This window comes from Castor canadensis, chromosome 15 (assembly GCF_047511655.1).
Source record: "Castor canadensis chromosome 15, mCasCan1.hap1v2, whole genome shotgun sequence".
NCBI classification, from domain to species: Eukaryota; Metazoa; Chordata; class Mammalia; order Rodentia; family Castoridae; genus Castor; species Castor canadensis.
Window position 1 is genome coordinate 73,205,596 of NC_133400.1, and position 27,639 is coordinate 73,233,234.

The 27,639-nt window shown below is 43.0% G+C and overlaps 1 protein-coding gene and 1 non-coding gene across 23 annotated transcripts in view; one reads left to right on the forward strand and one right to left on the reverse strand.

Moving 5' to 3' along the window:
- Positions 1-27,639, reverse strand: part of Kiaa1217 (KIAA1217 ortholog) — a 444,456-nt gene that overhangs the window by 129,332 nt on the left and 287,485 nt on the right. For 11 of the 22 annotated variants that reach the window (XM_074056502.1, XM_074056519.1, XM_074056516.1 and 8 more), the window contains 2 exons: positions 25,830-25,910; positions 12,426-12,624 (listed from right to left, as the gene is read on the reverse strand). In XM_074056502.1, coding sequence (XP_073912603.1) covers positions 12,426-12,624; positions 25,830-25,910 — 280 coding nt within the window. The remainder of the gene's footprint in view (positions 1-12,425; positions 12,625-25,829; positions 25,911-27,639) is intronic. The other 11 variants (XM_074056503.1, XM_074056504.1, XM_074056520.1 and 8 more) reach the window with 1 other exon arrangement.
- LOC141417666 (U6 spliceosomal RNA) lies at positions 11,055-11,158 on the forward strand. The gene has a single exon (XR_012442315.1). It is a non-coding gene; the product is annotated as a U6 spliceosomal RNA (small nuclear RNA).

Consider the following 27,639-nt stretch of genomic DNA (forward strand, 5'->3'; position numbering starts at 1 on the left):
TGATTAAGTGTGCAAGGATGGAAGAGGCTGGAATTTTAAAGAATGAAGCTGTGTGCTGATGGCTCACACCTGTAATCTACTGTAGCAAGTTGGGAGGCTGAGATCAGGAGGACTGCAGTTTAAGGCAAGCCTTGGCAAAAAGTTAATGAGTCTCCATGTGAACTAACAGATCAGTGTGGTGGCATGCACCTGTCACTTCAGCTATGTGAAAGGCTGATTGGGAGAATCATGGTTCAAGGCCAACTTGGGCAAAAATGTTCACGAGACCCCCTTTCCCCCATATCTCAACAGAAAAATCCTGGACATGGTGGCATGCACCCAAAATCCCAGCTATGGTAAGAAGCATGAAATAGGAGGATTGAAGTCCAGGCTGGCCTGGACAAAAAGCAAACTAAGCAGAGAGTAAAAAAGGCTGGAGCATTGCTCAAGTGGTAGAGCACCTGCCAGGCAAGCTCAAAGCCCTGAGTTCAAAAACTCCAGTACAGCCAAAAACCAAAACAAAACACAAAAGGAAAACTTGATAAACAGAATCCTAATGTGTTAAAGAAAGACACACAATATATAAAGCAGAGGAAGTGAGGAAGGGTTTTGTTCAGGCTGCTGTAACAAAGTACTGCAGGCTGGAGGGCTTAAAGCACAGAAATGCATTTGCTCACAATTCAAGGTCAAGTGTGGACAGAACAGCTTTCTTCTGAGGCCTCTCTCCTTGGCCTGTGATAACTGTCTCCACATAGTCATTACTTTGTAGATGTCACATCTTTGCTTCTCCTTTTTATGTCATCAGACTGGAACCCACCCATTAGAACTCATTAATCATGTCTTTAAACATCTTATCTCCAAGTCAGTCAGAGTCTGAAGTACTGGGTGTTAGGACTTGAGCATATGAATTTTGGGTGGGACCCAAACATGGAACAGCCCCTAACAGTGTCTCAGACTCCTAAGAAAGTGATGACATCATGGTGGTGCCTGGGGGCACACCTGGTGGTGTGCTCAGAAGCAGTTATCCAGGATGGAAAGCCAGTTCCCCAGAGCTCCAGGCAGGATCCTGGCTCCAGACCAGGGCCTGCGTAGTGTCAGTGCCACATTGCACAACTAACAGGAGAAACCTGACCAAGAGGTAGAGCAGGCCCCTTCACCCACTCCTCTGCCTAAGACAGATGTTAACCTCCAGCAATGCAGAACGTGCATCTTCCCCTCTTCTCCCACTCCACCTGAAACGTGAGAAACTGCCAAAATTGCAGTTTCCTGATGTCATCAGGCAGCCTTCTGGAGGCCACCACTAAGCATGAGAACACCAAGAACGAAGCTCTACTTGGGAATGTGAGCTAAACCAGGCTTGAGTCTTAATTTTATTCCTAGTATTTCAGAATATTCTCTAAAAGCTAATGTAAAAATGCACGGAATCTCTTACAGAGTTAGATGAACACATAAGATCATATTAGAAAGTCAGCTTTTGGAAAATAAATTAAATTGACAAGAAACTTTTAATTAAAAAGTAGTGTGTACAATTAATCTTGCATTCACTCAGATAACAAGGCACAGTGAACTGATTTTAGATAGAGTTGTCATGGCAAGGGAAAACAAGAGACTGATAAACTAAATCTCTTTTCCCATGACTGGTTCAGGCGACATTTCTTAACGTTTCATTTCTCATTCCAACAAAAATGTTGCAGCGCATTTGAGAATACGACACTTGGATCCACACACTTCCAGCGCCAGCTCTGGATATGGTGTAGAGTAGGACTTGCTATCATAAGATTCGGAATTTGGAAGTTTGTCACATGGAAGGCAATGATACCTTCTTTCCACTTTCTCTGACTACCCAAGCCTTCAACAATGACCTACCCCTCAAATATATCTCTCCAATTAAAACTACCAACTCTGATACATCAATTAATAGTCAAGGGCCAATTGCTGGAGGGTCTGGGTAATTATCAAGACTATATCAACTCCTATGTATTAAATAAGATCCTTAGAAATCTACAGAGTCCAAGAGATGCCCTTCTTACAGCATACTATAATATGTCATTGGATTGTCAGTTTTTACATAAAGATATAGGTACACGAAAAAAATTTTATTAATAAATACTAAATATAACTGCCTATTATATAAAATGATGTCAAAAACATTAACACATGAGTTCTTGGATTATAATGCTTTAAAAATATTTTTCCCCTAAGGAGCTGGCAAAGTCTCATCTTAAATAATGAAATCCATTTAACTCACCACATTTCTCCTTTTCTTCTTTTTGTTGTCTTGGTTGAAATTACAGCAATTATCCTTCTCTTAGTTTTTCTGGCACACATATTATATTCAAGTGCTACTTGTAATTCTTGTTTTAAAAGTTCTTATTTTTATTGGTTTTGATTTAAGCCAAATCAAATCTATTTTGGATGGGGAGGTATAAGTAAGAGGTAAAATTTGCGTTACTGTCTTCTAGGTTGTCTTTGTAAACTGAAATGTTCCTTTTCGAATCAGAGTATTTTTCAAATCAGTAAAAAAGTAATTGGCCAGGTTAGAATGGGGCCTCATGGTTGTGACAGAGAGAGAAAGGAATGTTTCACAATGACTTCCTGGAAGGTTGATTTTTCTGAAATGGCTTCAGACATATGTCACCTTTCTAGGTATTTTAACCCCACAGTTCCATCTTCAATAGTGAAAAGCATTACACGAACTTTATTTCAAAAGGTAACCTATAGTCCAGGTCAAAATTTGTAATATGTGACAGACAATACTGTACCTGGCTGCACAGGAAGCAACAGGAGACCCCACGGCTTCTCTAAGGTCCTTGTCTTTTGTCACGCACATGTTCACCAACAGACTGTGTAACCTAATGGGTGCTCAGGGAGGGTTCAGACCCTCAACATCAACCAAACCTACTCACCACAGTCAGTGCTTTTCCAACCACATCCTGTCTACAAAGGCAATTGTAGAAGACACTGGTGAAGGCATGGAGTCTCTGAGTTTTGTGCCAATTAAACAACTTTTTCAAAGTTTGAGAAACTATTTTAGAGTTTCAATCCAGGAATGTTAATAGCAAGAAATTTCTAACAATACCTGACTAATTTTATTTTTTTCATGTAAGAACAAACACGTCACAAGTCTACATAGTCTTTTATGAGAACGTTCTTCCTTATGGTTGAATTAGGTGCCAAATAGACAACCTTGGATAACTCTTCAGTTAATCTCATGTATGACAATCCTAGGTTATAAAGAACAAAGGAGGGGTGAGTTGCTCATAGCACAGAAGCATATTTTACTCTAGGACAGGATTTCCTGAAGTACTCTGCAAATGATTAATTCCCAGCCCCAATTAAAGATTGACGCAATAGGCCAGGCATGGCAGCATACGTCTGTAATCCCAGTTACTTGAGAGGCAGAGATCAGGACAGAGATCTGAGGCCTGTCCCTGGCAAAAACATAAGACCCTTCCTGAAAAATAACTACAGCTAAAAGGAGCTGGGGGCTATGGCCCAAGTGGTAGAGTATCTGTCTTGCAAGTGCAAGGCCCTGAGTTCAAACCTTAGTACCAGAAAAAAAAAAAAAAAAAAGATTGGCACAATTTACAAAAACTACTTCTCAGGACGCCCATTACATCAGGTGCAAGAAAACTAAGATGCCAATTTTAAACCTCAAATAACTAAATTCAAATACTTCTGGACTTCTGTTGCACAGAGGAAATTTGTAATTTCTTTCCATTTTCCCTTTCTTCCTTTCCCTACACCCCTCGGTCTACTTAATGTTTAGTGCATGTGTAAGCATTTATCTTATTTCGCTTTATCTGTTTGTCATCAGTGCATTGATCAAGCGACTATTACACGAAAATACGTTTCTAACAGAAAAACTCCATGGCACTCTAGTGTTCGCTAGAATACATTGAAAAACACTGTTGCAGTTCACAGCTCTGCCTCTAGATGGCATCAGTCTGTACCTGCCACTACTTACCACAGTTCTGAAACAAAAGTCCAGATGGCACCCAATATCTAGAAATGCAGAAAATCAGTGTGCAAGTGTGAAGAACACGACCAGCTGCAGCTAGTTAAAACAAATATGGATTTCTGAATTATTTTATGTGGGACTGGTGTTTAAATTCGGGACTTCGTACTTGCAAAGCAGGCAAGGTATGGCTTGAGCCATACCTTCAGTCCATTTTGCTCTGGTTATTTTGGAGATGGGGGGGTCTCTTGAACTATTTGCTCAGGCTGCCTCGAACCAGGACCTTAATCCTCTTGAGCTCAGCCTCCCAAGTAGCTAGGATCACAGGCCTGAGCCACTGGTGCCAAGCTAAAAATGGCGTGCTGGCTGTATTTTCTCTGTAAAACTGGGCTGTCATAAAGCCGTTTGAGAAGGCAGCAGCTTCTTTCCACTCTGGCCAAGTGTGACTCCAAAACCATGCTGTCTCCATCAGGAAGCTGCCAGTGCTGCTGTGGAGCCAGCCATATCTGGGCTCTCAGCCCTGTCAAGCCAGCGACTCTGCGTGGTGACACTGACAAATGATGCTGAGGCATTCACAGTTGTCTTGCCACCCACCATCCAGAACCCAGCACGTTTGACATTCTGGGAGACAGGTCTGCTTTCAGCCTCAGAAGGAGCACAAGGCTAGAATGGGTGACTCGCACCCTAGCCACCCACCCTGGCCCACACAGACCTGGTACTGGTTCTGATGTTGTAGAAAACACTTTGGAATTTTCTTTGACAGCTTCTCCAAAAGGTCAGGGAAATGCAGGAATGCACTGACCTGCTAGGAGACTCACTTCTGCAAATTTTTATTTTTATCACATTGCATTTCAATTACCACCAGCACTTAGGGAAACAAATGTCATAAATATTTTTTCTACTCTACTAAGTAACACTTTTTTCATTTAAAGTTAAATAACTTTTTAAGTGTTCAAGGGATAACTGCAACACTTAAACAATCTAACGCTGGTCTAACACTCCTTGGCTTCCTCCTTTGGAGATGGACATTTTCTCCATCTTTTTCTCTAAGTTCCTACCAGTCTCTCATGTGCACAGAATGACAGTCAAGAACCTTCTTTACCCTAAGACCTCAAAGGGAATGCTAACCATCAAAGTTACTGCCTGGAATCAAAAAACAAGCCACAAACTCAATTCCCATGCGTCCAGGGAACTTGTCCTCCAACTAGCCTAAAACCCCCCCAGGCCATTTAAAGTCATTTTTGCCTTTTCAGTCTGAGGTCTTAGGAGGCAGTCTTCACAGAATTGGCCGCACCCTGGCTCTGGACTGGTCAGCGGGGACCTTTTCCTAAACTACTCATTGGGAATCTGGTCAACCATGGAATCTGGCTGTATCCAGAAGGACGGTGGTGTTCTTGTTGCCACAGAGTTTTATTTTCAAATTCCTGAGGGCACACAGAGGGGTGGGGACAACTTGTGGCTCCCCTTCCCCGAAGGCCAACTGTGGAGCAGCCAGACACCAGCCCCTGCCGATGGGCGCATTCCACAGAGGCACTTCTGAGACAGCACCGTGATTAAAGCAAAAGGACTCCATCGTGGAAGACTGCAGACCCAGGATCAGCGGGACCATTTTTAATGGAAATTACTTTTAAAACCAAACTACTGGAAAGCCGTTTTCTCTTTATTTCTGGGGTTGTTTTGCTCCTAATCTTCTGTTTTCACTGAGAAGAGAGTGAAACAGAAATGGCATGAATCCCATGGAGGAGAATTTTGGCTGGGTTTGGATGGGTGGAGTGGATAGGGGACCAACCACCACTCTGTAGAAGTCAAGATTGGGAGACAGAAGGCCACGGGATATGGTTGTGTGATGAATCCAAGTCACTGAGCAAATTTCTTTCTATACCTTCTATTTAATAACTCTCCAAGAATAGCTAGTCAGCCCTAGAAGGGAATGGGTGTGGCTGTCACTTGGCCCTGGCTGAAGTCTCCACATGCCTCTCCCCAATAAGAACCTGGTATCTTGCATCCTGGTACCCTCGAGCCTTGGTGTCTGGAGGACTGGATCCTGGGTCCCATCAGACACTCAGACCTGCGGATGCTCAAGTCCCTTCAATAAAATGACATCGTATGGGCATATAGCCTATGCACACCCTCCCAAATGATCTCTAGGTCACTTAGAATACCTAATGCAATGTACCTGCTACATAAATAGCAGTAGTGCATCGTTCTGGAATTAATGACGAGGAAGGAAAATCTGAACATGCTCACTATGAATACAGTTCATTTTTTCCAAGATTTTCGACCTGTGGTTGGGTGGATCTGAGGACTTGGCACTGGTGAATACAGAGGGCAATTGTATTGATGCATGGGTAATGGACATATGAAACGTATGCAGATGTGTTTATGCATATGCATACAGTAACCGCTCTCCACTCTATGTCCCTGACCTCCTCTGCAAAATGTATCCTGTGGGCCTCCCTGCGGCCTCCCATTCCAGAAATACTCTAACGAGACAGAAACAAGGGGTTTTTATGTGGAATCACTATGAAGTGTACAGGTTGATCTCCAGGCATAGGTAACCCAAAGTGAGGGACAGTGTGACCCCCTCCAGGGAGGGAGAGCAGTGTGAGGACTCCGTGCAGCCCAGGCTCCACCAGCAGGATGGATTCAGGCCTCACCACAGTGCAGCCTGAGCTGGGAAGGTCTCCAGTGACAAACTGCACTGTGTGCAAAAGTGGAGGCCAGGAACAGCGTTCCCCACATGGCCTCATTCCAGGCTCTGTGGCAGGCAGCAATGCTATCTCACATTCTTGGGGTAACATGATAAGAGATTCTTTTTTGGGAGTGGGTAGCAGTACTTGGGCCTCATGTTTTCTAGGAAAGTACTCTACAATCTGAGCCACACTGCCAGCCTTTTTTTTTTTAGTTGGCAGTACTTGAGTTTGAATTCAGAACCTTGAACTTGCTAGGCAGGTACTCTACCACTTGAGCCACTGTGTCAGCCCTTTTTGTGTGTATGTTGGGTATTTTCAAGTTGGAGTCTTGCAAACTATTTGCCCAGGCTGGCCTCTAACTTCAATCCTCCTGATCTCTGCCTCCTGAGTAGCTAGGATTACCAGCATAAGCCACCAGCAGTTGGCCTTTCTCTTTACTTGTTTTTTAGATAGGGTCTTGTGTTTTTACCTGGGGCTAGCCTTGGACCTCAATCCTCCTACCTACACCTTCCTAGTAGCTGGGATTACAAGCATGAACTATCATGCCTGATCTCAATAAATATCTCAATGCTATATTTTTAAAAGTCAAAATTAATTCATGAATCCACAATGCTACTAAATTAAACAGCTTCCCATATGAACCACAATCACGCGCCTTGGAATTTACTTAGATAAGTTGAAAACTTCTGTCCACACAAAAACCTACACATGGATGTTTTTAGCAGCTTTATTCATAACTGCCAAAATTTGGAAGCAACTAAGATGTCCCCAGTAAAGTGACACATCTAGACCAGGGAATATTATTCAGTGCTAAAAAGCAATGAACTATCAAGCCATGAAAAAGATGTGGAGGAAACCAAAAGGGATATTACTAAGTGAAAGAAGTCAATCCAAAAAAAGGCTACAATAAAGGAAATGCAAATTAAAACCATGCTAAGATTCCACCTCACCCCTGTTAGAATAGCCATCATCAGCAACACCATCAACAACAGGTGTTGGTGAGGATGCGGGGGAAAAAGGAACCCTCTTCCACTGTTGGTGGGAATGTAAACTAGTACAACCACTCTGGAAAAAAATTTGGAGGCTACTTAAAAAGCTAGACATTGATCTACCATTTGATCCTGCAATACCACTCTTGGGGATATACCCAAAAGACTGTGACAGGTTACTCCAGAGGCACCTGCAACCCATGTTTACTGTGGCACTATTCACAATAGCCAAGTTATGGAAACAGCCAAGATACCCCACCACTGACGAATGGATAAAGAAAATGTGGTATCTATACACAATGGAATTTTATGCAGCCATGAAGAAGAACGAAATGTTATCATTTGCTGGCAAATGGATGGAATTGGAGAACATCATTCTGAGTGAGGTTAGCCTGGCCCAAAAGACCAAAAATCGTATGTTCTCCCTCATATGCGGACATTAGATCAAGGGCAAACACAACAATGGGATTGGACTTTGAGCACATGATAAAAGCGAGAGCACACAAGGGAGGGGTGAGGATAGGTAAGACACCTAAAAAACTAGCTAGCATTTGTTGCCCTTAACGCAGAGAAACTAAAGCAGATACCTTAAAAGCAACTGAGGCCAATAGGAGAAGGAGACCAGGAACTAGAGAAAAGGTTAGATCAAAAAGAGTTAATCTAGAAGGTAACACACACGCACAGGAAATCAATGCGAGTCAATGCCCTGTATAGCTATCCTTATCTCAACCAGCAAAAACCCTTGTTCCTTCCTATTATTGCTTATACTCTCTCTACAACAAAATTAGAAATAAGGGCAAAATAGTTTCTGCTGGGTATTGAGGGGGTGGGGGGAGAGGGAGGGGGTGGAGTGGGTGGTAAGGGAGGGGGTGGGGGCAGGGGGGAGAAATGACCCAAGCATTGTATGCACATATGAATAAAAAAAAAAAAAAAGGCTACATACTGTATAATTCCACATACATGACATTCTGGAAAAGGAAAACGTATGGTGGCAGGAAGAAACTCAGTGACGGCCAGGGAGCACAGAGTACATTTAGAGCAGTGAAATTACCCTGTATGAAAATATAATGGTGGATAAGTGTCATTATATTTTGCACAACACCAAGAGTGAACCTGAAGGTAAGCTATGAACTCTGGGTAATAATGATATGTTCATGTAGACTCATCAATTGTTGTAAATGTGCCACCCAGGTGGGTGCTGTTGATAGCGAGGGAAGTTATGCGTGGATGTGGAAACTCTCTGTACCTTCCCCTCAATTTTGCTGTAATCCTAAAACTGCTCTAAGACAATTAAATCTTTATTTATTTGAGATGATAGCTCACTATGTAGCCCAAGGTGGCTTTGAATTGTGATCCTCCTAACTGAGCTTCCTGAGTGTTGGGATTACAGTCATGCACCATCATGCCAGACCTAAGGTCTTTAATTTTTTTTTTTTAAAAAACTATGTTGAACAAACCGTCAAAATTTTAAATAAATAAAGATCAACAGGGAGATTTCAAAATTCTGCGAATTGCCTTAAAATGACAATATGTTGGTCCTAAAAGACACCCAGGACCTCCGAGTGGTACCAACAGGGGGTTTCTGGAAGGTGGCAGCATCTAATCTGTGGCCTTTGATGTCCCATGGAGTCACAGCCACATTTCTGGGCCACTGAGGTGTTCCTGGCCAGCTCTCTGGGGACAGCTGCTGGTTCCAGGACCCACAGTGTGTGCGTATTCAGTAAGGTCAGGTGCACAGGAACTTTTCCAAAGACAAGGCTGGAAGGGAGACGATGCTTATAGATTCCAAGATGCACATTTCCCCCTTTATTTTCCATCACAGTGAAGAGATTACACGATGAGGGCCAGGTGCAACCAGGAGGAAATGCCCCAATTGTCCACAAGGAGGCAGTCAAGGGCAGTTCCAACCTCCTCCTGCTGATACAACCTCAGGTTTCTGAAATCACAGCTTTGGCAAACTTCTCATTTCTCTCTTCTCTCTCTATGTCTCTTTTTCTATTCCAAAGCTGTGAAAAATCATAGGCTCAAAAGCAAAATAAAGTCATGGATACATTTTTAACCTGCCGTGACAGTGTGCTTTGTGGCACTTTACAGCAAGGTGGGCTTAGGTCCAACTAAGAGTTTTGCAGGGGCACAGTTGCCAGTCACCTTCAGGGATTCCTCTTTGCCCCAGGCTGGCTTCCTGAACTCGGCAAGTACCCACCTGCAGGGTCAACTGCCAGGCTGCCAGGGGAAATTCCAGCCTCCAAGACAAAGGGCCCCTTATTCTTTGAAGCTCAGCTGTGGGGTAAGGCTCTCTGTAGCTCTTACCTGCACTTTATTTTGCAAAGCAGAGGTGATCTTTACAGAGACCTGAGCCTACTCACTTCCTGCCGAACACAAAGGAGAAATTCCACTCTCCTCCTGAAAGTGTTGCTCCTAAATCCAGATGGAAGAAGCCTGGGTGATTTCAGACAGGCCCAGCCCCATGTGCTCCTGGGGTGCCTCCCATCCCTCCCCCGCTGACACACACCACAGGTCCCCCCACACCTTCATTATAGAATGGGACTTCCTACTTCTACCATTTAATTCAATGTACCAGCTCTAACAAACAAACACATACACAAACAAGCAGATTTCCTGTGGCTGTGAGAAGTGCTCAAACTGGTTTTACGGAAAAGTACTGACTCCTTCTTGGGGCCATGAATTAACTAATAGCAGGAGAAAGCTTGGCATCACTACCTTTATTTTACATCTCTTTGCTCCGAGCCATTCTCTTTGCAGTCACTTTGCAATCACCTTGGATTCCAGGAAATTACAGACAGCATTTTCATGACAAGGAACAGAAATTACACCCAACAGTAGACCTTTCTTTGGATGGACCACTTGCCTGGCTCCAGATAACAACTCTGGAACCCCTTTGGGGACCCTTGGACTGAGATAATGGTCAACCAGAACACACCTGTGACTGATACTGTTTAATTATGCATATCTTTATTCCCTGCCCCCAGTTCTTTTGTCTACTTAAACCTATAGCTCATGTCTGTACCCTGAAGGTGGCTGAAGATGAGCTGAGGGCTTACTCTCCCTCTTCCCACTGCATGTCCTGAACCATGTAATAAACCTCCTTTCTCTGCCTTCACCATGCCTCTTTATTTGGCGTTTAGGGGCGGGTGGCCGGACCTGGCATATGGAATTTCAGGTTTCATGGCGTTCTTCTCTCAGTTGTGAAGTGGGGACCCTGGGTCATTAGTGTAAGAGGAAGTATATAAAATTTATATATTTTATAGTTTTTTACGGTGGGGAGGTGGTGTTATTTTTGAGACAGGATATTGCTATGGAGCCCAGGCTGGCCTCAAACACATGATTCTCCTGCCTCTATTTCCCAAGTGCTGGGATTACAGAGCTGCACCACCATTCTGGGCTCAAAATTTAATGTTAAAAACCTACTGTGGAGTGCTTGCTTTGGCTGCACAGATCCTAAAACTGGAGCGATACCGAGGTTAGTCTGACCTCTGCACAAGGACAATATGCAAGTTCATGAAGCATTTCATATTTTTGCAATAATCTATTATATACTTTATGAAGAGAAGAACTCAAAGATGTCAGACACAAAGCAATGACAAGGACATAGGAACACTGATTGCCCTGACTGGGCTGGTACACATTGTGTACATGGGATGACACACCACACTGTACCTCAAAATATGTACAATGATTACCTGTTAATCAAAATTTTTTAAATGTTTAGCGACATACAAATGGTAATTACCCTAATTTCATCAATATCAGTACATGTATACACGTATATGTGTTTTGTTAAAGGGAAAGATGGATGGGGAAGGAAAGAGTGAATTCTAATACAAAAGGCAAATGGCTGTGGTCAGAGGCAGGAAGAATCCTGCTTTTTGGCAAAGCATGTTGAACGGCAAAGCTGGGTCCTCAAACCTCAAGCCCCTGCTTCCTTTCCTCTAATGTGGGGAGAACAGCCTATGTTCATGGCTCTCACTAATAGTCATGGGAGGGCCATGTGGTCCCTCTTCCTTCTGGAGCCATTTATATCCCACACCAGACTACCAGACAAACTAGGCGAGGCTGTGGAAACCCAGTTATCAGGGTGTGAACCCCAATCATCCTGGCTTCTGGTCCTGGAGAGGAGGCTTAAGAGGTGGGGTGAGGTTTATTCTGTAGTCCATCCCTCAGTGTTCCCTACTTTAGGAACTCAGGCAAGTTCTACCAGCTAACCCAGGCAGCTCTAAATGGACCTAGTCCCAAAGACAGCTTGGACTTTATCTGATTTCTGATTTGAATCTTAAATGTCACCCCCAAAGCCTGCATGCTAAAGACTAGATCACCAGCTGGTGGCACTGTTGGGAGGCAGTGAAACCTTCAGGCAGTAGGGTCTGATGGGAGAAAGTCAGATCACTGGGGACATGCCTTGAAAGAAATGTGGGACCCTGGCTCCTTCCTCTCTTTCTTTGCTTCCTGGCTGCCATAGCACGAGTAGCTTTGCTCTGCCATGTGCTCTCTACCATAGTTGCTACCTTGACACAGCCCCAAAAGCAACGAAGCCATGGAGTGAAAAACCAACCATGGACTGAATTCTCTATAATCATGAGCTAAAACGAACCTCTCCTCTTTATACATTGATTATCTCAAATATTTTATCATAATAACTGAAAGCTGTCTAACACAATATTAAACCAACGAAGTGTCCTAGAACTCGTGTTTACAAATCAAGATAGAATTAGTATTTGAAGGCAGGAGTATAAAAATACACACACATAGTTAAAAAGGGAGGATCAGTAACTGCCTCCCAAAGCTTACCCAGAGATCTTTCTTTTGTCTGGTTGGTCGACCTCACCACAGGAAGGCTTGCTCGAGTCCGGCTGCCTCTAGAAAAAGGACTTGGTGCTTCCCCTTCAGACATGGCTTCCAAAGAATCAGCAGATGTCTCTGATAAATGCTCAACTGGGTCCCCCAAATTGGGAGGTTGAGGACTGTGGGATAATTTGGGACTTCTTGTCTGCAAAAGATATTTTAAAGAGAGTGGGGAAAAAAGATTGTCATTAATTGTGTTATAGATCCTTTCACTGTCATCTCTGCAGGTCTGAAAAAACAATATGGCCAGGGGAAAGGAGTCCACGGGAAAGACTGGATAAGGAAAACCAAAGACCCAGTGGGTCAGAATCAGTTGTGAACATTACTGGGGAAAAAAGTCCCTGAGCATTCCATTCGTTTTTTTATTACTGCTCGATGGTGGTGGTTCACACCTGTAATCTTTGCTACTTGGAAGGCTGACATCAGGAGGATCCGGTCTGAAGCAAGCCTGGGCAAATAGTTCACAAGATGCCATCTCCAAAATAACCAGAGCAAAAATAGACTGGAGGTGTGGCTCAAGCGTTAGAGCACTTGCTTTGCAAGAGCAAAGAACTGAGTTCAATCCCAGTCCTGCCAAAACAAAAAATTTTTTTTTAAAATCTGATCCAAAAAAAGTAAGAACAAAGAGAAAAAGGTACAGATAACTGGCTGGGTAAGGAGAAAGAAAGTTATATATTTTTTTAATCACTGGACATCTAATGTGAAAATGCCATTCCAACAAGAGCTGAAGACAAGCCCACGTTACAGGAAAGAATGATGGAAAATCAATTCCTTTTGCCAGACAAATTCTCACAGTTGTTATCACAGCAGATTGGATTTCACATGTTTCTACACACTCAATGTGGACGATGTCCTCCCACCCGAGCAAATTGGGTACAACCAGTCATTCAAAGTCTGTTTCCTAAAATCAGTAAACTAACATGCTTAGGGAGGTATTTATATCACAGCTGATTATTTTTATTTCAAGACAGAAATACCATAAGTAAGATTATGTCTAACTTTGGACTTTTACTTACCTTACTAACAACAAAGGTATCCAAAATAGCTTAAACCCACACCCAGTGCCCAGTTGAGTTCTTTCTTGGTTAATTACACCATTATAACCAGGGCTGAATATGTAAAATGTTCATAATCTTTAGCCAAAAATACTCCTTGGACAGGAACTGCAGGTTGAGCACTGTGGGAGATTCAGCAAACACAGAACATGTTGGCTGGTGTCAGAGAGTTCTTAAACTAATTGGTGAAACTTGTGAAGAACAGCAAATAACACAAGATAATTATAATTAAAGTAGAAAGCATGAATTGTGTGGTATATCCATTCAGCTTTCAACAAACACTAATTGGCCACCTACCATATCCCAGGACTGTGGACTATGTACTGGGGACAGAGTGATGCAGAAAGCAGACAGGACTTCTGCCCTCGTGATGCTTCTAATCCAGAAAGGAGACAAACGCTAAAGACAAATTACAGTGCAAGAGGGGTGTGCACCTCAGATTAGGGGTGGGGTATCTATGTGTGTGTGTCTGAGTAAAGAATCAGAAAAGCACATGAACTTGGATCTCAGGAAGACAGAGGGAGATTGCAAGTGTGTGTATGTTGGGGTGGGGGGGGCAGATGGAGTCAGATTGCAAAGTCCCCCGGGGCAGAGAGAGTGTGTGAGCCTGGAGACATGGTAGGAAAAAGACCATGACTCACAGTCTTGGAATCATGGCGACATTTCTCAGTTTGACTCTAAGGTAACGGAACACCACTGAGCTATCTAGACAGGAAAAAAGGATAAAACACGTTTTTACATCAGTCTGGCTATTGTGTACAGACCAGAGATTACCCACAAAGAAGGGCAGACGAGAGGAGTTAGGAACCTGGGGGTTAAACAGAAGGAATGCAATGTCTCAACCTCCTCTCCTCCCCTGACTTGGACTCCAGGACTCCAGACACATTCCAGGAGGCAAGCTGACCAGAATTCATCAGGCAGATGAGCTGTCTCTTGCTAAGGCAGCAAGGCTGTGATGGGCTGGTGGTGGGACTTGGGGTGTTGGGTGCCAGTTTGTGGCATTCCTTAACTTCTGTTCATTCTTCCCAGAGCTGCCAGCACATTTTCAGGCTAAGAACCAAGGCATTTTGGTCTCAAGGTGGGGCCAGCTTCCTGGGGTACCATCAGTGCAGTCCTGCAGGGCTCCACTCTCCTAAGGGTTCACATTGCTGTGCCAGTCTTGAAATTCTTAATAATGTTTTTGGAGGGGAGTGGAGTTCAAACTAGGGTTTGAACACAGAGCCTCTCACTTGCTAGGCAGATGCTCTACTACTTGAGTTAGTGCCCCTATCCTTTTTGGCTATAGTTGTTTTTCAGAAGGGGTCTCACATTTTGGCCCAGAGCTGACCTCAGACCAAGATCCTCTTACCTATGCCTCCTGCTAGCTGGAATTATAGACTTGACCTACCATGCATGGTTTATTTGTTGAAATGAGTATCTCACTTTTTGTTTTAATGATTTTTTTTTTTTTAATAAGGGACACTGTAGTTAGTACAGCATTCAGGCTTTGGCTGCAGATCTCTTTAAGGGAGGCTCCAGTTGTTCCTGACATTCTAGGGAATCCATCTTTCTTGATAAAAGTACACGGAGACCCTCTTTGGCACAAGCGTTATTGCATTACCTGGACCCCCACACCTCACTATACTTCTTAGAATCTTCCCATAAAGGGAAACAGGAATACAGTCAGCTCTTCCCCTCTGCGACCCTTAAGAGTAGCTTTAAGGAGATGGGTGTTCCACAGGAAACTCAGCCAGTTACCAGCCAATCAGATTCTAAGCTAAACTCACAGCCAGAAAGGACACTGATTAACAAGGCCAATTGCCACTTCCAGTTAACGTTTCTGTGCAAATTTCCAAGTGGTTCCAGATTTATTTTTCATAAGGACTCTTTCTATTCTGGGGTTCTGGTTTTGGCACTCTGAAATTTCACAGTATTATGTGACTAGCAAAATCATCCCTAAACCACTGGCTAACTCATCAAGACTGATAAATTCATGTGGAGTGGAGAAGCTTCCTGATTTCTACCCTCAGCAGAATGTCAAGCTGAGATATCCTCAGCCTTAGCTTTAAAGAGAGAGAGAGAGAGAGAGAGAGACATTTAGTCTACCAAGATAGCCAAGACACAATCTTTCTTTAAGCAGTATGGCTGTATTTACAGTCTCTCTTCAATTTGGTCATCTTGGTAATCTACGGCAGACATTTGATAAGTTGTCATCTTCCACTGCAAAAGGCAATAATCCTTGAAGAAAAATAAAAATCAAATCTCTATTTCTTGGCTAGGGTCACTGTGTTAGTAGGTAAGTATAAAAGCAGAGATGTAATGGCTATTTTTTTCTAACTTCTTATACCTAGCTGTTCAGTTCCAGATGTACACTTCTCTTGTTTTTTATGTCATTCAAATTCTAATTAAAAACTATTGCTGCACATTAGCAATCTCTTCACACATGGTTCCCTCTGCTCAGATGCTAGCTTGCTGCGGGGACATCCTTCAGTTCAGAGAACAGACAATGGAAATTGTTGACACTGTATCAGATACCCTGTGACTTGACACGTTGAAAAAAAAAAGACAGAAAGCATTTGGAACAGGAAGTCTATAGTAAACACAAGCACTGGGGGTGACAAGTACTGCTTATGGTTTTGGGGCTCATAAGGCATTGAAGGTACATTTTGGGACCAAATATAATATATTGATAACTAGTGGATGGGAAGAGCAAAGACATGTCTCTGAGCGTACAGAAGAGCTTGGTGAAGAAGTGTGGTGGGTGGGGAGAGGAGAGGGAGCTTAGGTGAGGAAGGTACTAATGGCCACCCTGAGCTGAGCCATGAAGAGTGTGGTCACCAGCTCCTAGCTCAGTAACCCCTGATTAGATTAAGCAAGCCACCTTGTCTTAGCAGAACCAATTAGATTCTCTCCCCTAGAAACAGCCTTGAGAACTTGGAAATGTGAAGGTTGTTTGAAGCTGTGTCTGAAAGCATGAGGAAAGGTAAAGAGAGAAAGACAAAAACAGACCCATGTAGGAGCACAAAAGTGAAAGATGGGCAGACTCCAGTGAGAGAGCCCCAAGGACAAAGACAGCAACTTCTGGCTCCCCACTCCTACCTCCTGTGCAGTGAAGCCCTTCCAGCTAGTTCCTCCAACCAGTTCCATTTTTGTTTTTGCGCTGGTTTAGGATGACTGTCTTGCAAGCAGATGATTACTGACAAACACCAATTCTAATCTGTCCTCCTGCCCAGACTACTGTGCAGCTCACATATTTATAATATGAGTAATAACCATGGGGACAGTTAACCTTCTGGAGTAGTAGATCCCATTATTTTATATTTCAAGGACTAAAATTTCTAAAAAATAAAATAAAATAAATATAGATAGACGCTTACAACATAGGAGTGCTGTCTTTATTTTGCAGTCAGAGGAATTGGAAAACAACCTTAATGGCTGATAGCCCATTGGTAGAGCATGTGCTTAGCATACACAAGGCCCTGGGTTCAATTCCCAAAACCAGAAGAAAACTTCACTTTCTTTGATGGCATTAATATCATAAAAGAGGAAACATTTTAATACCCCAAGATGTGAGGCAGGACACTGACAGAATTTCATATTTTGCCTCATTTTGCCTGAGATGGAGCTTTTCTGGGCCACAGAGTCTACAGTGTAGTATTTGGAGTCTCTGCCCTAAGCTGCTGAATACAGAGCTGCCCTCAGCTGGGAGGAAGCAGGGGATGGTAGAAATGCTCTCTGGACAACCTGAACAGGACTCAAGGGTCCCTAAGACTGGACTTTCTTTGTTGTTCCATGGAGACCCATGACACTAATATCCCTGTGTTTCCATCAAAACCTTCTAGAGATTTTCCTTATCAGATACAAATCCAAACAATGGGGTGATCTATATGACCACATCACCTGGACCCACTCAGCTTTTCTAGTCTTCTCTTCATCACAGAGGACTTCCTGTCACCAAGAAATGCTAGTGAGCTGGGTGCACTGACTCATGCCTGTAATCCTAGTTGCTGGGGAGGTGGAGCCCAGTTCAAGACTAGGTCAGGTATAAAGTTCACAAGATCCCATTTCAACCAATAAAAAGCTGGGTGTGGTGGTACATACCTGTCATCCAGCTATGGAGGCATAAATAGAAGGATCCAGACTGGTCCAGGAAGAAACATGAGAATCTATTTGAAAAATAACTAGAGCAGTAACTAGTGCTTGGGGCATGGCTTAAGTGGTATTGCGTTTGCCTAACAAGTGCGAGGCCCTGAGCTCAAACCCTAGGATTGGAAGGAAGGAGGGAGGGAGGAAAAAGGGAGGAAGGAAGAAAGGACAGACTAGTGCAACAGGCTTCATGCAGCTCTCCCCCCATCTCCATCTCCGAAGTACACAGAGTGAATTTCTAGAAACATTCTTGTCCTCATGATGGGGTGAGGGGGTGAGGGAGGAAGGGGAGGGAGGAACTAATGAACACATCAGGTGCTTGCTGTACTGTGCGAGTGGTTGATACGTGGTAATCGCATTTACCCCTGATTGTAACATTATAACCCCTGCTATTATGGAGGAAGTAGAGAGGCGAAGCCACACTGAAATTCTAGCAAATGCAGGGACTGAAATCCAGAGTACAAATCCAAGGCTGACACTCGGTGCTAACATTATTTAACTAGGAGTCTGGGGATGCCAGCTCTAGTTACCAAAAACTGCTCAGCGTGTGCCTGATTGTCTCATTTGTGAGGCCAGAAGCTGAATTGGTTGGTATGTAAGATCCCTTTCAGGACTAAAATCTTGTAACTCTAAGACATACCTCACACAAAGAGGTACCCTCAAAATAGTAGCTTACTAAAATTTCCTACAAATTATTTACCCTAATGCACCTGCTATACAGAAGTGTGCAGCAAGGCAGTACTGAGATGTAGTTTTCTGCATAGTGTTAACTTTTCAAAGTGTGCCATCCTTCTGTTACACCACCAAGAACAAAGATTTACTCGAACATGCGTCGTGCATTATGCCTTAGGAGATCAGATTTATTCTTATTTTTTTGCAATACTGCTGGATTCAAAAACTACGTCCAAAGAGGAAAGAAAATTAGTGCATGTCATTGATGGTATTTTTTCGTTCCCATTTTCAGACCCTTTAAGCTCTAAACTGAAATGCAAACCTGAAATGAAGCTTTATGTAATATGCTAATTATCGGAAGCAGTGGGATATCTGCTTAGCCAAAGGATTCACTTTGAAAAGAAAAAAAATCAACACTGCCTTAATGAAGTTTCCCTTTATCGTAATGAATGCCCAACTGGCCATAGAGAATTCAGAAATATAATGAAGCTTCCCACATGCAAATACATTCAGAATGACTCATTCTAGTCCTCACTAATTGGCATGGTTAACTTAATCATGACACTTAAGACATTTGGGAGCTCCAGTGCTTGCACTTCTGAAACTTTCAACTCAACCTAGTCAAAATTCTGAGTTTAATTGAAGAGAACTTTCTAGTTATTAAGACAAAATATTAGATTAACAGGTAATGTATAGACTTTTAATTTTCTTTTTCTTCTCTACCATCCCTGAGTACTCCACAAGAGTCTAGCCCCAAAGACTATTAACAGTTAGTTTGGAAGGTCTAAGAGAGTCCTTCAATCTACAATGTACTCACCTTCCATTCTCTACTCTTCCTTCTAGACTTTCTAAGTCTTTCAGGGTCTTTGATTTGGGGATTGAGGATAGGGAGAAAGGCAAGGAGCTCTGTAGAGACACCTGGCTTCCATTTGGCCTCCTGTGCTTACACACACCCTACCTGAGTAGCAGCATCAGCTCAGGTCCTTTCCCTCCAGGTTGGGCACCAGTCATTCTCGGGTGAGTCCTGGGTCCCATGACCAGGTGTGCTATTGGAGAATCAAGCCCTGGACTCCACCTGGCTCCTTGCTACTTCCCACAGCTCCTGTGGCTTATGGCCAGAAAAACAAAACTTGAGCCACTCAGCTCCCAGCACCATTTTTATAATGATGGCCAGTGTGTGGAATAGACTGAGGACCACCCCAGTTCCAGAGGACGACAAGTGAGTGTGGGAACTGGGATACAAATTTGTAACTTTCGGATGTACCCAGCACTAGAGATTCCAAGACATGGTGGTAGAAAAGAAGAAATCAGCTTTTGTTTTTATTAGGAAACGTGGCCACATGCATTAAAGATTAATCACAAGCAAGAAATAAACTCACACACAATGGAGCACTTAGTGTATTTCTGGGTATCTCACGCGGCAGCTGTAGACAAGTGTCAGTTTTACTAGTTAGTAACAGGAATTTAAGGTCCTTACAATGAGGTTGATATGTAAGTTCAAACCCTCAGTTTAATGCCAACTTCTCACTGTGTATCTGAGATTCTCCTACCTTAAGCTGAGCTCTGGAAATCAGTAATGCCCTTCCCCAGTGGGGGCAAAGAGCAAGCATTTTCTCTAGGATTTATTTGGATGAAATATCCCTGATAAACTCAGCCTACACCCCATTTCTTCGAGGCTAATATTTCAATGCCTTCCTCACTCTTCCACCAAAAGAGTAACCAGACGTGATTCATGATTTTCACCTGTGAAAACAACCATGTTTGGTCTGGTGTAAAATCAGACGATTCAGCAGTGCTGCAAAGTACAACTGTGTCTTTTCTTTTCTCATTTTCCTTCCCTGAGTGCATACTTCACCAGCAGATCAGAAAGATGCAAAAGACATGATACCAACTGCCTGTTGGCGGCCCGCCGACAGCCAGTCATGGGCATCTGAGCAGCGAGGTACCCACTGCCTGCCCACCTCACCACCCAGAGTCCTCTCCTACAGATGCCAGCAAGCAAATGACAAGGATACATCTGTATACAAAGGGACATGTTCTCATCTGTGAAAGAATACCACACCACAGACACACTCTCCACAGAGGAGAATTTGTGTGTTAGCTTCATCCTCTGAGATATGAGTGATTTATCTTGTCCTTATTGATCTTTTTAGAAACAAGCAAAAAAATTATGTTAAGTTCTGTGCCTACCCCCAGCCTCCTGGGGGAACTGCCAAGTCTTTGAGTTGGGAGGATTTGGGGTTGGGGAGGTTCTAACACTGTCTTCATGTTATATGGCTGCCCTGAACACACTCTCCATCGTTTGGGCTTAGAAGGCAAAGGGTTTGGACAGTGAATCTGGAAAAGAGGGAGGTAACTGATCTGCCAGGAAGAGGGGAGTGGGTGACTTTCCAGGGCCAAGAAGTGTGGTAATTTTACTGTCCCTGGTGACATCGATGATGTTTTTTAAACTAGGAAGACCTGAATTCCATTTGCAATGAATAAACTGCAGGTGGGAGGCTGGGTGTGTGGCATGCTTAGGCATCAAGCCTCAGAAACTTGGCAAGAGCCGCAGGCACCAGCCTGCAAGCAGACGGCATGGGAGGCCACTTGCTTGAGTCCCAGGACTGCACTAGAAAACCTCCCCGGGATTTCTGTATGACCTAAGTGAGGGGACCAAGCTGCCCCACATTATAACGGGAATGCATTTCTCAATAATCGCTGTTACCAAGCTAGGTTGCTTGATTTGGGAAAATTAAGAAAAATGATGACACCTGTATTGGAGTGGCAGGGAACAAATCTGTACATATTACATCTTTAATAGATCAATAAATCTAGGAGCAACTTAGAAGTCCAGTTGACAAATTACAGTGTATTTGTACTCTGGAATACTATGCAGTCATAGTAAAGGTGTTTTAAAAGACTTTTTATGTGTAATTTGGGGACTGGAAGAAATATACTCAAATATTAGTATTGATTTTCTTTTGGCAATAGTACTATGGATAACATACTTTCTTCATTTCTCTAAAATCAGAATATATTGCTTTCATATATCAGAGAATTTCTGACTAAGCAAACTATTTCTAAAGGCCTGATCGGGGAAGGGAAGGGTTTCACAAAACATTTAGCGTTCAGGTTTGGGGTGACCTGAAAGCATTCGTGGCCATTCCCATCTTTTCTGTGCATTCTCCACAGTGGATTCCAGGTTCAAGGGCTTGTCCTTGGATATGGACCCTGAGCTGAGGACATAAATGGATTGGGAGAACAGGAAGGGAAACACATTTTCATTTCCAGGCCATGCACCTGTGCCAGGAGCCCAGGATGGCAATGAGCTCCAGCTCCAAACAGGACACAGTTAGGCAAGATGACCCAAAGTCATCAAATAAATTTTGGACATCACCTTTTAAAGAGACAGACTTTCACATCTGATGTCACGAGAGATAACTTAATTTTAAGACTATTAAAATTTTACTTCAAGTAAATTCGGAATTTTAGCAATGTTTAATGATTTCTTGAACATCTCCTTTTGAACCCCTGTATTGTGACATGATTCTCTCTCTCTCTCTCAAGCATTTTGGTTCTGCACCTATATCCACTTGGTGGCTTACCTGTATTACACTCTTCTGAAATGACGCTACCATGAGCTGCTTTCTGATCCCTCCCCAGCCCCAGCCTAACAGGGAGGCTATTTAAGGAGGTTGAGGCCTAGTTCTTTCCTCAGCTCTACTTAGCATCCTCCCATCAAGCTAGAAAGTTCTATCCTCAGCAAGTTCCACATCTGGATCTCACCAGCTCTGATCCCCGCCCTTCCAGACATTCCTTCATGCAATTGTCCCTCTTTGATTTCACTGATAAAAATAAAAGTCTAGATGAGGAATATTGCTGCTTACTTGACACTTCCTGGGGTGGTGAGCCAGGTCCCTTTGAAGAACACACTTTTGTTCTTTAAGAACTTACAAGAGAAATGATTTAAGCATTACTGTGTCATATATGAGAGAATTCTATAAAACTGTGGAGAATATCAGGAGGCTTAAAGTTAAACTTAATGTTCAAGCCAATCACAGTACGGTTTTATAAATTTGCTTCCTCTTCCTGTTAGGTTTTGTCTTTGTTATTTTTGTTTTTTGTTGTTGTTGTTTTTTGGTTTTTTAGTGTATCCACCTTAGGAAAGATGTCTCTTTATTACACGCTGCCTTGAATCAAGCAAGCAGTCAGTTAATTTGTTTCTTCCTTCCTTCCTTTCTGAAACAAGCAAGGTAGACATGACAACAAGCAAAAGGCTTTGCCTCCCATAGGCACTCTGTGGCCTGAGCAAGGCAGCAGATGTCTGCGGAATTCAGTCAGGAATGTGCTTTAAAAGGCTTCAGGATAAAAGGTGTCTGTGTGAGGATGGCTGTCATTACAGTGATGAGAGGAAATGACCTGCTTGTAGGCTTTGAAATTTCAAGGAAAATACGACCAGCATAATACACAGTGCTAAACACACACCTGAGAAGGCCTCCTCTAAAGCTGTGATTAAAGGTATCCCTGTGGTGTTTTCTGGAGGATGTAGGGCCCCAGGCCAGGGTGGAATCCCCAAGCCTGCATTGTTATGAAAGCAACTAGGCTTTCCCCAGTAGCAAAGGCCCAACCTCAGAGAGGACACAGCAGTGTCCTCGGAGCGCTTAGGATGTCCTCACCAACCACAGTGGAGAGGGCCCCGGGGAGACGGACCAGATGGGTGCTATTGGGTATTGACAACCACCAAGTCTTTGGCACTATTGGCCAGATCTTTCCATACAAATATAGCTTGCTGTTTCAAACTCATTGCCAAAACACCCGTGCATGCAAACAAACACCACCACCACCACCACCTGCCTGATTTCACTGCAAGGATTTCCAAATTAAAAAAAAATACAAAAAAACAAAAAACAACACCTTATGCAAGTTCCAACTAGCTTTCTGGGCCCCAAATTCTTCTTTTTCTCTAACTCTTCTACGTTAAAAGGGGTGGAGAAACGGACAGAAGAGATTAAGAATGGGAAGAATAGGAAGACTGCTGCTTTTGTCAATTTGTTTTATGGAACAGACTCCAGCAATGCCATGTATGTGCTGATGGTGCAACCACACATGAAACCTATCTGGACCACAATCCTCACTTAATCAGAGGGGTCAGGGCTGTAGTTCAACCGTAGAGTGAGCAAGGCCCTTGGTTTCATCCCCAGCACTACAAATGAATAAAGTAAAACAAAATAAGAATATCTACTTTAAGTAGCTGTGAAAAGGATAAATGAAAAATGCACAAGACGGCAATTTGTAAACTATGACACAAAGCATTGAGCTACCCTTGCCTGATATTGCTCACAAGGGTGGTTCTCAGTAGCTCAACTTTCTGCCATATTGGAACATGGCCATGGCTCATGGAATCCCACATGAGATGAGATCATACAACCAATACCTTAATGTACCTTGCTCTGCCTTTGTTTTGATTTGGTGAAGTTGAGGTTGGAAAATGGTTACTTCTAATTTCAAAATGGAGAATTGAGATCTACAAAGGACCTGAGAGTTACCCAGTTAGTCAAGAGGAGAATAAATGCCATGATTTCCAACTTAACTTTCATCTACTCAATGAGAGTCTCCAAAAATCACCATTCTAGCTTTAACTTGTTTATAAATGCCCTCCCCCAAAAAACCCAGAACAAACAAAATATTATTTGCTGGTATATTAAAGAAAGAAAAGTCAATACTGAGAAATTACTTCTTTTAAGCATAACAATAACAAAAAAAAAAAAAGAATATGGGAAGGATAGTTATAGGGGAGTTAAGTGGTCCAGTGTATGCTTACCATGCACAAGTCCCCAGTACCAAAATTAAGAGTATGGGAGGGAATCTGAGAGGTGGGAAAATCTCACCTCATGACAACAAATCTCTGCTCAGAAAGTCAGAAGGACAGTTACTGGTGGTGTGTGAAGTCAGGGAATGGCTTGCCATAGCACCCTTCCCCTTTCCTGTACTTCTGTTGAGTGCACAATACACACATGCAAGGAAATGATAATTCTGTTGCAATTTTGCATGAATTGTGAAACTGGAAAGAAGTTAAGGCTAAATATTCATGAGAACTGGAAGGCTGCAGGGTGTGACAATCAATCCCTTTCATATGTCTAGCCTACATTTTAACCTTCATGTCTCTTTGTTTGGGCAAGAACTTTCTAATTTGAACTAAAAAAAGACCAAAGACACTGATTTAAAAAAGGAAGGTGAAGAGGTCAATGTGGTCACTGACTATCTGAGAGGTTGGGAGGGAGGTCACCTTTGTATAAAGGCTGACAGCTAGACCATTTCTGAGCACAATGTGTTTGGGGTCGCATGGTAAAGACCAGTGGTTCTGACCTGGGGATGTTCAGGAGACAATGGAGAAATAGCCCCCATGTTTCGGGGACAAAACAGATGTGGGTGGCTGTGTGCCACGGTTTGAGTTGGCACAGTTATCCAACATTGAGTCAAATGGCTAGGAACTCTCCCAGTTTCTTCCAGGTGTTTTTGTTGGGCGGTGGGTGTGTTTTTGTTTTTGTTGTTTTGGTTCTGGAAAAGAGTCTTGCCATATAGCCAGACTGGCCTGGGACTTGCTATGTAGCCCCAGCTGGCATCAAACTTAGGAACATTCGACTTGTGCTTCTCAAATGCTGGGACTAAGGCATAGTGCCATCGCCCCCAGCTTCTTCCAGTTCTGACATTACAAACTTACCTGATATAAAATAGAGGGCACTGAGGTTTACGGGCAAATAAATAATAAGTTGACAACTGACTACAGGATCCAGACTGCCTAAAGTATAAAAATCGCAGCTCTAGCACTGACTAGCTGTGTAGCCTTCAGTTGGTCGTGTAACTTCTCTGTCTCATTTTGCTCACTTACATAACGGGGACGGTAGTACACCTGCCCCACCCCCAGCCAGTCAGCAGTGAGAAATTATTACTTGTAAAGCACTTAGAACAATGCTTAGCACATAGAAACTTCTAGAGAAATGTGTTTGTCCTTATCATTATTGTCAAAATGTGAGCCAGTAAGATGATCTGGACTCCATATTGAATGTGCTGGAGCTAAGTAAAGTCAAAGTGATACAGTTCTGGGATGGTTCAACAGATGTAGCCTTCTGTTTTACATCCACGAGGGTTCTGCCTTATAAGTGGTCTTTTTGTTAGGGAATTGGGCCAAGGGCTAGGCCAAGACCCTGACTTCCTGTTCCATTAATGCTGATTCCACAAAGCAATTTGTGGAAAGTATATTAAATATTTCAAAGCAAGCATGCAATTAGTGTGCATTCTAGTATCAACTCTCACCATTTTTTTAAAACAATGCACATGGTTCAGGATGCTGGGAGCACTGGGCTTTGATAGTTCTGCATCAGGGATTGGGGGAAGAAAGGGGAAACACAGGCAATCTGGTTAGTCACCAACACTGACTTGAATGCACATGTGTTGAATAGTGAGGCACAAAGATGAGGTGCACACAATGCAGAAAAAGAAAAAGGAGAGTACTAACTCGCTGAGATGATTCAATTTTCATCAAGTACCTTTGAATGTCAAGTTCTGCCTGAAGAGAGATCAGCATGCACTGCAAAGCCTGTGGACCAGAAGAGAGAGAAAGAAAAAAAATAGAAAAGAAAGGGGGTGAAAACATGAAGAGAACAGTAGGCTGACCAAATGGACCCTCTATTCATTCATGATGAAAATGTAGCAGAGTTACCCCCTCCCCCAAAAGAAAGAGCAAGCAGTGGTAGCTCCATCCTTACATTTTAAACAGAAATGTTCAAATCTAGCCTTAACTAGCAATGAGTTTTCCTCCAAAATATCCTACCACAGGCTAATCTGAATTTACTTCGGATCATTTAAGAATGTGTCACAATGACCCATTGTCCCTGGGGACTTGCCAGAGTCTGCCTATCCCAAATGAAATACCTTCCTTAGCCAGAATCCAGTTTCCATCTTGATGTGTACTGGCCACTGGGACACAGGCTACTGGATTGTCCTACAAAAATAGTACTGTGCGTGCAATGCCCTCTGCCTACAAATTGTCACACAGGATGCCATGATACATGAATATGTGGAGGGATGAGAGGTCAGCCTTACAATCCAGAACCCCAGTGTTATATCTGAACCCCACAGGACTGGGAGTTTGTCTTGAGTTTACGGTGCCTACTGGGCCAGTACTTAAATAGTTCATGCTCTTTGATCCTAACAACTAAAAAATTTTGGGCAACTTAATTTTTTATAAAGCATGGCAGAAAAATATGCTTTTTGTTTCAAAAGAAGGAAAATGTCCCTAGTCTTTTGTGCAAGAATGATGGCTTCTTGTCCCCCATGTGAACCAACATGGCATCCTCACTACATAAATTATTGTAAATCCATTCAGATATATCCATACGGACTGCCACCATAGAGGAGCTCTAAATGCAATCGTTAACTGAATTACATAACATCCATGATCCATATTGCCATTATATAATATATACATCTCATACTGTATATAGATACATATTTATTTCTAAATAATTCTACATGATGTAGAACCTAGTCTCTCAGATATCAGATACAAAACACAAGAAGAAAAGGTACCTCTGAATACAGATGGCTATGCTCAAAAAGCCAAAAAGCCAAAAGCTAGGCCTCCAGACAAGAACTGTACTAAAATAATCTACCCAGAATGCACTGGAGGTTAAAAACAATAAAAGAACTTGACAAGATCTTTAAGAGGAAAGAATAGTGACACTATGAGAGCTATCAGCTACCCTGACCTCATAAAAGTCCTTTTTCTGGGTGAATATACTCTCGCTAGGAAGGTGAGGGCCCTCTGATCCTCTGCTCCAAAGTTCACAGGCTTCGCAAACTTCTTGAAGTGGACCACAAATAAGAAAGCCCTGCAGGTGCACGGTAAATAAAAGTGTGAGATGGAAATCAAATGGGCAGAGCTGGTATACAGAAGCAAGAGGAAAAAAGGTTCCAATCATGATAGCTTTCATTTCAGGACAGGAAGGAATGATATGGGAGGCAGAAAACCAAAAGAGATGCAGCACTGTGCAGGGATACCCAGGAATGGGAGGGGATGAGGGAGACCAGGAGGGCAAAGAGACCCCACTCTCTCTCTGCAGGGGGACTCTCATCAGAGAAATTTAAGACAAAGAGGTAGGCACACCTGGAGACAGGAAGAATCCCTGACGAAAAGAAAAGTTACCAAAGCAGTCATTCTAGGTGAGTACCACAAGGGTAAGAGAAACAAAGGCTCCAAACTTTGGATCGAACCCTAATCCAAAGTTGTATCTTTTCTTGTCTTTGCTGAGTGAGGCCAAGGAAAC